The sequence below is a fragment of the Amblyraja radiata genome, chromosome 27 (assembly GCF_010909765.2).
Source record: "Amblyraja radiata isolate CabotCenter1 chromosome 27, sAmbRad1.1.pri, whole genome shotgun sequence".
NCBI lineage: Eukaryota > Metazoa > Chordata > Chondrichthyes > Rajiformes > Rajidae > Amblyraja > Amblyraja radiata.
This window is the reverse complement of record NC_045982.1, coordinates 851,278-862,712: the sequence shown is the minus strand read 5'-3', so window position 1 is coordinate 862,712 and position 11,435 is coordinate 851,278. Positions and strand designations below refer to the sequence as shown.

Genomic DNA, 11,435 nt, shown 5'->3' with positions numbered 1-11,435 from the left:
CCCGTCAGTCACCCAGCACTGCTGCAGCCATTGGTGCACTGGCTCCTCCGGCGTCACTTCCTTAGATACCGTTTAAAATGGCGGCGGGGCTGCGCGGAATCTGTCGTCTGCAGGTCAGCTTTGTTATTAATCAATTAATTAATTCAATGTAGTCAAGTATTACTAAAATAATATTTACAGAACAAACCAATCAGTGACAACACACCCACTACCATAATACTAAAATCACCAAATGTAAATCGGTCTGAAGAAGGGTCTCGACCCGAAACGTCACCCATTCCTTCTCTCCTCAGATGCTGCCTGAGTTACTCCAGCATTTAGTGTCTACACCGAATGATCTTATCACTAAATCTCAAATAACTATTTTACAATCCTTATCAAGGATATGCTTGTTATTGTGTAGGAAGGAAGTACAGATGTGGTTTACACCAAAGATAGACACCAAATTCCTGAATTTACTGCAGGAGAGGCAGCATCTGTGGACGGAAGGAGTGGGGGATGTTTCGGGTTGAGACCCTTCTTCAGATTTGTCGGAGGGAGGAGGAGAACTTCTTCAAAGTAGGCATACCTTAAGGAGATTTCGCAGACAAAATGTGTAAGAAGGAACTGCAGATGCTGAAGAAGGGTCTTGACACAAAACCACACACATTCCTTCTCTCCAGAGATGCTGCCTGTTACTCCAGCACTTTGTGTCTATCTTCAGTGTAAACCAGCATCTGCTGTTCCTTCCTACTCAGAATGAAACATGTTCTGCTAATAAGGACTAAAGTATTGCTGCCTGAGCCATTGATTTTTGCTTTCATCAAATTGCATCAGAGTGCTGGTTTAAAAAGGTTACCAAACGTCAAACCGAATGGAAACTCAAGAGAGGTGAAATAATAGCCCTGATTCTCTAACACACTTATGGCTTGTTGAACCTGTGTTGGCTTTTTGTAAAATAATTAAGCGTGTCCCTTTCCTCTGGCTCTTTTCCTCGAGCCTGCAGTTTTTGTTACCAATTATTTGTACTTTCTGAAACCCAAAATTGAATTGGTTTCCAGCACCCTTTCAGACAATGCATTTGCAGAACCTCAGCTGAACAATTATCACCGTATTTCTGAAAACAAAATTAGTGGCTTTGACCTGTTGGATTTGAGATTCAATCTGGAAGATTGTAGCTGTTCTTTGCAATTTCATTAAGCTACATGAGAAACTCAGAACAGAGGGGTCCAAGTGGAGGCAGTAAATTAAATTGGACAGTGGCTAGAAATTCTAGAATATTGCTACAAACACCAGCTAAAATAATTGTTCATTTTCTTTGGCCCTCTTGAGTTCCTTCAGCAGTTTGCTATATTTGATTTCCTCCCAGGGAGAAAATCCCTTGAGCGGTAAATATGGTAAACTAAATTGAAACACTGCAGAAAGGACACCGGAGATGTTCATTCCAGGGCTAGAAAACTGCAGTGGTGACATCGAACCTCCTTTGGCTGCCCAGAGAATGAACCTGCTGCTCACTGGGGCTTTTCATGTCCATTTGGTACAGGCAGAGAGGAGTGGATGTGGAGAGGATGGTTCCACTAGTTGGAGAGTCAGGGACCAGAGGCCAAAGCCTCAGAATAAAAGGACCTTCCTTTAGCAAGGAGATGACAAGGAATTTCTATAGCCAGATCGTGATGAATCTGTGGAATTCATTGCCACGGAAGGCTGTGTTATGGGGAGAAGGGAAAGATAGATCAGCCATGATTGAATGGTGGAACATACTTGATGGGCCGAATGGCCTAATTCTGCTCCTACAACTTATGAACTTATGACATGTTTGAAAGATTGCTTCTCTGGGAGGCCAGAGCACTATAATATCCAAGTCCACACTGAAGCCTCGGAGTTTCCCTTGTGTAACTCCTTAACTGAGCAAAACCTGTATTTGCATGATAAGTGTGGTGTGCTTTCAAAATTGTTTTAGTGCCGTTAAGATTTGAACAATCACTGAGCATCCTATTGAATGAAATAATTTGCATGTTAATGCAAAAAAATTACATGTATTACCACGATTAAATTTCATTGGGTATTTTGTGATTTTTAGCCATCTGCGCATGGCCTTCCAATATTTAAAAAAATATGTTAAATACAAAAAAAATGTGTTTCATTTGGAGGCCTGATGAGCAACTATTTGGGGAGTTGAGTAATAAAGAAGATGATTTTGATTTTGTAAAGTCAATAGTTATTGAATTACTGTTAACACTTCAGTTAATTCCATCTATTGGTATTGTGACATGCAGTGTTGGTTAACAAATTTGAATGTTATTTAAAATGGAAGGTTGACACAAAATGCTGGAGTAAGTCAGCGGGTCAGACAGCATCTCTGGAGAGAAGGAATGACGTTTCGGGTCGAGACCCTTCTTCAGACTGATGTCAGGGGGAGTCGGCGGAACAGATAGTTATTTCAAATGGAGCAGATAACAGTACAGGTAGTTCTGCCATAACTTGATAGATGCATTCAAAGAAACTTTGTGTTATAGAAAATTACATTGTGTCAGTGGGGAAAAGGGGGTTAGGGGCTAGAGAGTTTGAGACTCACACTAACAGTGCTTTTTCCCCCTGAAGGATGTTCAAATGTAACAGTCTTTTCAATAGCTTTAACTTAGTTTACATTTGTCACTACAAGCGAAAAGTACTAAAAACTGTATGTTGCATTATTTAATAGAATATTGTTGCATAAGTGTCCATAGAGGCAATTGCTTGTCAACTTCAATGGCCAATTGGTCAAACTGGCAGACTGTATTCTTAAGCTGTTCTTATGATGTCTGATTGCTGCGGAGAGGTAACATGGAAATATTTTTTTCCCCACAAAACTTTGTTTTCCTTTTTTATCTGCTTGCTAATTTCCAAAGTAACTTTTAAGTAGCTCTTTAGTTCCCGATATCAAATTTGTGTTATGAAAGCTCTTAAGTTCATGATATCAAATTTGTGTTATGAAAACTCGTGTTGCAGCGGGACTGTCTGTATTCTGACAAACTAACAGGGACATGGATTCATTTACACTAGGAGTGCTGCTTATAGTGTAAGAAATGTGTTATATACAGTAATTTCATAAGCATTTTTGTCCTTTTTGTAGGCTTATGGTAGAGGTTATTTGATAAGAAAAAAGTTCCGAAGTTTGCGTCAAGATTATGAGAGCATTGTGAAAGAAATTGAAGGAGGATTGGACAATTTGGAATGGGATGGGAAAGTGTTGCCTAGACCCAAATTTAGGAATCAGGTATGTAACGTGTATTTGTATCTAAACCTTGCACATTAACTAAACTTTTGTTTAGTTTAGTTTCTACCGAACGTAAAGTGTTAATCAGAACATCTGGAAGATTTTGGAATGCTGACATTGCTTGCTGCCTAATGTAGGTGTAGCCTAATGCCGATTTCAAGAAACAACTGCAATCATTTTCTTCATTTTGGAAACCTCTCCAGAGATGCAAATACTCGAGCTATATTGCCTTTCTACAAACAAATTCTGAATCCTATCCCTTATCTGAAAGTAATTAACCTGAGTGAATTCAGTCAATTGATTTACAGGAAGATGGTCTTTCTAGTGATAAATGTACACAGATCTTCAGTTTAACCACAAAATAATGCATGTGCAAATTATTAGACATCTATTTCCCAACATCTACTTGGAAATAACCATATGTGAAATTCAGAAAACTTCAAAATGACAAGTGGTTTATCACAAATTCTGATGAAATTCTTCACCAATCCAGGCAGCATCCTGGTGAATCCCCTCTGCACTCTCTCCAGTGATACAACATCCCTCCTATAGAGCTGCAATCTGAACAAGTGCAGCCAAACCTATGTCATGTGTCAACATTACGTCCCAACTTAGCAAAAGGACTTAAAGAAGTTAAACAAGTGAACAACAACTTGGTAGATGGAATATGATGGGAGAACGTGTGAGGCTATTCCTTTGGCAAGATGAAATGAAGGCCTAATTATTAATGTTGGTGACCAGAGAGGTTTGGATGCCTCTCTGCGTGAATCTGTGGAAGCTTGTAGGGTTACAGCAAGCAATTGAGAAGGCAGACGGCAATCTGGCCTTTATTACAAGTAGTTTGGAATAGAGGATTGAAGATTTTACCACAGATCTCCAGAACATTGGTGACATTCCAGCTGGAGTATGCAGGGAAGGGCGGTCACGGTGGCGCAGCGGTAGAGTTGCTGCCTTACAGCGAATGGAACGCCGGAGACCCGGGTTCGATCCTGACTACGGGTGCTGTCTGTACGGAGTTTGTACGTTCTCCCCATGACCTGCGTGGGTTTTCCTCGAGATCTTCGGTTTCCTCCCACACTCCAAAGACGTACAGGTTTTTAGGTTAATTGGCTTGGTAAATGTAAAAATTGTCCCTAGTGGGCGTAGGATAGTGTTAATGTGCGGGGATTGCTGGTCGGTGTGGACTCGGTGGGCCGAAGAGCCTGTTTCCGCGCTGTATCTCTAAACTAAACTAAACCCCTGGCCAATGGTAGAGTTGGCTGAAAGGACCACATAACCACCTCCTGTTTCTATTTCTTATGTTCCTATGAACCTCGGTGAATAGTGTAAAGGAAAGAACATCAATAAAGTAAATCGATCCATGTCCTGGGCATGTTCCGACTCCTGGTCAATCCACTGATGTGGATGAAAAGATCTCAGTATCTTGGGCTGCACTTACTCTTTAACCATTGTCATTCCTACCAGTTGCAGGTTATTTATCACTTTGTTCTTTATCAAACGTGATGTGCATAAATTGGCTACACTGCTCCTTGGTTTACAACTGTTATATTCTTTGGGACGTGCAGAGGTTATGAAGGTCGCTATATTAATGCATCTTTTCTTTCAAAGACTGTCTGACATCATACCCTGCTAGAAAAGATCTGCAAGTATTATCATAGCCATTAACTATAGCTTTCTTCACTGACCTTCACTGTTGTGAGAACAGCTTATGTTTCTTTTAGCCAACATCAATACCAATCTTTTCCTCTTGAGAACAATCTCCTTTAAAACCAAAGAAGTACTTTTGCCTAAATCTGATTTATCTTTGCACCTGACTGGATAACACATTTTACCACGTGACTTAGCTTCAACTCTATTTGGCTGCTTCCTGCAGCAACCTTATTTAAAAGGTACTCCCTTTCTCATTTGTAAGGATGGCCAATGACCTCATTCAAGTCATCTGTCATCCTGTTAAGTGTGCCGCTCTGGAAACCTATTCCCTATTGTGAATCCTACTTGCTGAATACATGTCAAGATGCCTCCATCACCATCTTGATGTGGTTCCTTTTAAGACTGCTTATTCCCTCTTTAACCGTTTGCACCTGTTTAGCTGCTGACCTCATCTCCATCACAAGAATTTCTAATTGCTGCACATGCTGTCCTTGCTGTCAGAACCGGCTTTAAATTCCTAACTTTACTTCTAACATTTAAAACAGTAACTCTAATTTCACCTTGAATTTCCTACATGTTTGGTTCCTTTGCTGCAAATTGTCCACCTTTGCTTTGTCTCCTTCAAATGTTTTAATTCTACCTCATCTGATTGCTACTTTACTATCCTGCCCTAACATAACTGCTTCATGAATTTCATTTGCTCTTCCCATTGAAACCGACACACTAATATCTTTATCTCCCCAATTGTTCAAATAATGTTGGTAACATAGTAGATGTCTCAACATGGCTACTGTGAGCGGTATTTCTATTAAAGTCTTGTATTATTGAGTACCTTTTAACAGTTCTATTGTAGCCGGAGGCTGGACAATATCCTTCCCAAGCTCCTGGGTTAATCAGTGTAGTGTGGTGCTGACTGTCCCACGCAGGGTGGGGGATGGGCAGCTCTCAGCCTGTGAGATGCTGCAACCAATGCATTAACTGGAAATCCATTCATACCACTCTGAGGTGGAGATTGATTGGGTCTTACAGGAATGTTGTCTGCGAAGCAGAGAGTGCTGGATAAAATGCACCCTGGTGCAGCAACTGGGGAGGGACAAAACTGGGCTGTGTGGTGGACTGCAAAGAGCACAGTGATGGGTTGCTGCAGACTAGTGGAACAGACTGATAAAGTTTAACGTGGTGAAAGGTGAGGTGATACATTTTCATAGGAAGAATGAGGAGAGGCAACATAGAATAAAGAATATTTCCAATTTGGAATAATACTCCTCCCCCCGCTCTCTGTCCTTTGCACACATGCCTTCCACCATCTAGACCCCCAGACACTACTCTGTGGACTCTTAGGTCCCACCAAGAGCTTCTGTTTTTGCTCTTGAATTACATTTATTGATTTATTGAATTAAAAAAATAGATTTTATATTATCTGTGTATATTGCATTTACAGGCCAGTGGAGATGTTGCAAGTAACAGTTTCGTTCATCTGTTGTCCATACATTAGACAATTAAACATTCTTGACTCCTGCTCCTTTCCCCTCAACCGTAAGGAATCCCAGGGATGATTGGATTAACATATGATGAGCTTTTGACGGCTTTGGGCCTGTACTTGTTGGAGTTTAGAAGGATGAGGGAGGGCCACAGCCTCAGATTTAAAGGACTTTCCTTTAGGAAGGAGATGAGGAGGAATTTCTTCAATCAGAAGGAGGTGAATCTGTGGAATTCATTGCCACAGAAGGCTGTGGAGGCCAAATTAATTGATATTTTTAAAGCAGGGATAGATAGATTCTTGATTAGTACGGGTATCAGGGGTTATGGGGAGAAGGCAGGAGAATGGGGTTAGGAGATAGATCAGCCATGATTCAATGGTGGAGTTGACTTCATGGGCCGAATGGCCTAATTCTGCCCCTATCACTTATGAATATGTAAGCTCATCTCCCATCCCCGTGTTCCATTTATCAGCCCCCCGACTTTCCCCTTCCGCCCATATTCCTACCCTTGGCTTTACGGGGTTTCACTCTCCTTATATAATACCCTTGTGTCTCCTTTCACTTCTAACCTTTCGTACTCCACCCATCTGCCAATTACATCCATCTCCCCTCACCTGTATCCACCTATCACTTCCCAGGCTTTGTCTCACCCCCACCTCTCTTTTCCAGCTTTATCTCCCCAATTCTAATCCATCTGAAGAAGTGTCCTGGCCCAAAACATCCCCTATCCATTGCCTGCACAAATGCTGCCTGACCTGCTGAGTTCCTCCAGAACTTTGTGTTTTTTATAGAGAAAAAAAATTGGTGGAGGCAGACCCCATTATGGCCTCCGAGAGGGACATGGATGATTTTATAGTGGAGTAAAGAATGGAAGGCAACTGAGAAAGGACCAGGGAGTGGAATAGTGAGTTACGTCTGTAGAGAGCTAGCAAGGACATGATGGGCAAAATGGCCTCCTTTCAGCCATTCTATCATTCATTGATTCTAGGAAGCACTGCACCGATTTTGATTTGATACCATTGAGCAATTATCAGATTGAATATTAATATTGCCACACACTATGCTGCAGCTAATGAAACCACCATTGTACATGTGATCAGGGCAGTAATTTAACAGCTTGTCATATTTCTTGCATGAGCTAGATCTAAAATTCCTTATTTGAAGAAATGGCAACTCCCCAGCTTTTTCTACTGACTGGTGTTTGAAAATTTATTATGACAGCATTTGTTTTCATCTTTGTCAGATTGCAGGAATGGACAATGTGCACAAATTATCTAAAACCCAAACATCTCCAGCACTCTGTCCTGAAGCTGATAAAAGTGCTGACTGTTCGCTGATCGAGAATGATGAACCAGTAAAAGATTCTTGTGATGGCAGGAATTCCACCAGCGGACAAAGTGCTCCCATGCAGCTTGTTGCCAGCGCTCTGAGTACAGACACCAGTTCACACTGGGAGGCAGCACAGACCGAAGGTGTGAGTGCACTGTTTGAGACAGAGGAAGCATCCTGTGCAGATGGTGCTGAGAGGAAAGTCCTTGAGAGCTGCACCACAGTACTGTCAGCATGTGGTGGCACAATACGGGAGCATGCATCTGCTGATGGCGTCGCAAGTAAAATGCAAGATGCAAAGAATGGTACGCTAATGATAAGACTTTGTTAAATTAATAGACCAATGTCTTTATAAAATGTTTTGCAATGTTAATTGTTTGCACCAAGGTTGCAAATACTTGGAATAGTTTTGTGCAGGGAGGAACTGCAGATACTTTGGTTTAAACTGAAGACAGATGCAAAAAGCTGGAGTGGGTCAGACTGCATCTCTGGAGAAAAGGAATAGGTGACGTTTCGGGTTGAGACCCTTCTTCAGATTAAGGGTAGTTTTTATGCTTCAGGAATTAAGATTCCAAATTTTGAAACTACTAAGGGGGAAGTTGGATATTTTGCTGAGGTGACAGGAAAAGAAAACAATTCTGCAGATAGGTGATCAAATGTTTCTAATACATTCTTATTTATATTAGATCAAAAGTTCTAAGGATCTATTCTGCTATAAAGTCATTTTAACTTTTGTGCCTTACCTTTCAAAAATGAGAGTATATTTTAAAATATGATCAAACCACTGTCCCTAACTAACTTTAAAAATTGTTGGTGATTGGTATAAGAATAAGGTTCAGAAAAGATTGATTCTGGGGAATGTTGACATTTGATTCCACAGAACCTCTGTATAAATTGCAAAGGAAAGAGATGCCCACAGCATATGAGGATCTTCAGAACTACAGAAGCAACCTTGCGATGGAACTCCTGTGGCTGCAACAAGCCATTGCCAGCCGTAAAAAAGTAAGTCATAAATTGATGCAAGATTGAGAGTTGGTAGGTTGGTATTTGAAACCGATCCTGAATGAGCTTCGGACAATGTATCTAGCAATGAAATAGAGTAGGGGAACCAAGAACCAGGGGACATAGGTTTACGGTAAGAGGGGAACATTTTAATAGGAACCTGAGCAGATGGTGGGTATATCGAACAAGCTCTTTCTCCCACATCTCAAAAACGTGCAGTTTTGCAAGTTAACTGGCCCTGAAATAAATTGCCCTGAGTGTACAGATGAATGATAGCGTCAGGGAGATTTTGATAGAAATATGGGGAGGAGAGACTGCAGGAAAACATTGATTGTGGGATAGCGTTGCTCTGTGAGCCAGCATAGACTTGATGGGCCCGGTGGCCCCCTATGTCAGAGGGAATATACCATGCCATTTGCCATTTAAAGACATAAGCAGCTCTAAGTCCTGACCAGCAGCTCAGCTGGATGGTCAGAGGCTGCATGGGATGTGAGTGAATCACCTCTTCGTGGCAGTGAGACACAAGTTAGGAGTCTGATAGGATGTTCTCTACTTGCCTTCTACAGCTAAAAGCACACTCAAGACATCTGACACCATCAAGGCAAAGCAGCTTACGCGATCCCCATCCATCCCTTCCACATCAGTGCAACATGAGTGCACTATGTACCAATTACAAACCCGTTTAGGCTAATCCAACCTCTCTTCCATACACCTACTCTTTACTGCAAGGACAGCATTTACATGGGAATGCCACCAAGTGCCACAGCAACCTGACTTGGAAATATATTGTCAGTGCTGGGTCTAAACTGCCAAAGAACAGCACCTTCACTAGATCTCTTACCAACTCTTTCTCAATTGTTCCTTAGAGATGGACAATACTGAAATATGATGATTCGGGACAGAAACAACATCCTTCTGTCCATTGCCTCCACAGATGCTGCCTGACTCACTAGGTTCCTCCAGGACTTTTTGTTCTGATGAAGATTCCAGCATCTAGTTTCTTGTGTCTCGACTATACCATTTTGTTTGGTTACCCTATTTTGCAATAATGCTGCTAATTTAGAGGTGCTGGTTAATTTAAAATAGTTTTGTTTGAAAACCAAATCACTTGACCTTATTTTCCTTCCCAGTATCTGATACTGAAGCAAAGGCTGGGAGCTCCAGAACCATGATATGGTTTCAGATTTGGAAGCACCGCAAGAACTGTAAGAAACAAAGTTGAACATAAACCACTTCTTGCTGTTAAATCAAAAATGAACAAGCGATGACACTAGTGACGGTGTGGAACAGACTTGCCTGCGATGAACCCTGTAGCACAGTGCTTGCTGGAAGCCTGTACCGCAAAAGGAAAGGTTTAATGAATGCTATTATCCTTAATGCACCTTTGAAGGAAGGCATGGTGCTATTTTGTACCGTTCCTGCGTTATAGTAGTCTGTTTCATGATCATGGATCTTTACTAATCCTGTTAAACTCCCAGCCATAATTCAACACTTTAGAAAATTATCTTCCCTTTAATCTAATATGCCAGTTGTTTTGTAGCTGGTTTGGACTAGAGCACCTATCACTGATCTTGGCATTCATCCATCTACATAGAGCTCCAGCTCCACCATTCATCGGTTTGTGTGGACTGCCCTCAGTTAGCATGGTTTATTTTACAGAGGACATACCTACCAAAGGTTAAGATGTTGCCTCTGTATTTCTAAGACTTGTATCTTGCTCAGACTAGATGTGGATTATCAAGCTCAATAACACTAATTGAGAAGGAGGTGGAGGGGGGGGGGGGGGGGGTGGAGGGGTTGTTAGTGGTGGGATGAACTTACTCAGTATTTTTTTTGTATGCAACAAAGGTTACAGTACGCATCTCATTCCTTGCTGTTGGTGTCAATGCTGGATCGCCATTCCATAAGCTGTTTTTTAAGGGCCTGGCTGACTAATTTAATTAATACATTTAATTTTTTAAACTTTAGTAATCTTTTTGTAATATTAAAAATTCTAAAATCTTGACAATCTAGATTTTTAACTTTTTAGAGGTGCCAGTATGCCTTTACAAAAAATACTGAATTTAGCAGAGATTTTTCTACAAAATATGTGCCTGGATTTCTTTAGTCAGGTTCTGATTGCTTGCTGGGGTGACTGCATGGAATAGAAACGAGATATTTCCCAAAGGAAATAAAAGGATCAAGTGCCTGTTGTACTTAGTTCTCCACACTTTAAGAAGCAGAACCCTGAGTATAAGCCTGGAATGAGCTGTTCTTAGGCAAGTCCTTAAATAAGGACCATAAATCAAAATAAATTGTCTGGGTGTTTTTTTTAGAATACTGTTGAACGGTATCAGATGTTGTTATTTTGTATATTTCCTGTACCACTACTCTGTTACACAACCTTCCCACTGCGCGCGATTTATCCATGAGAAAAATTTGTTAAAGTATATTTTTACATTAAATGTAAAGTGATTTTCTTTCTTCTGTTTGCATCACTCACCTGCACGTTTTATGAGCAGCAATAATCTCGATCTCCATTCAAGCACAATTCTTTTAAAAATAATAAAGAATTTCAGTGTTCCCAGTTGTCAAACCTCAGTTGAGATTGGTAATAACATTTTGATCACTATTGCATTGCCAAAAGCACCATCAAAATATTTCATCTCATGGCATTGGTCTTATAAGCTAGTCTGTGCAGGCTGCAAAATGATTAGTGCAGAAGATACAAAAGCTTGAAAGCATGTACCACCAGATTC

The 11,435-nt window shown here is 40.9% G+C and overlaps 1 protein-coding gene across 1 annotated transcript; it reads left to right on the top strand.

The window, feature by feature from the left end:
• Positions 1-73: 73 nt before the first annotated feature.
• Positions 74-11,163, top strand: iqcc (IQ motif containing C). Its single transcript, XM_033044828.1, has 5 exons — positions 74-113; positions 3,092-3,235; positions 7,610-8,000; positions 8,576-8,697; positions 9,828-11,163. The coding sequence occupies exons 1-5, from the start codon at positions 78-80 to the stop codon at positions 9,867-9,869; spliced, it is 735 nt and encodes a 244-aa protein (XP_032900719.1). The 5' UTR covers positions 74-77; the 3' UTR covers positions 9,870-11,163.
• The last annotated feature ends 272 nt before the right edge of the window (positions 11,164-11,435 follow it).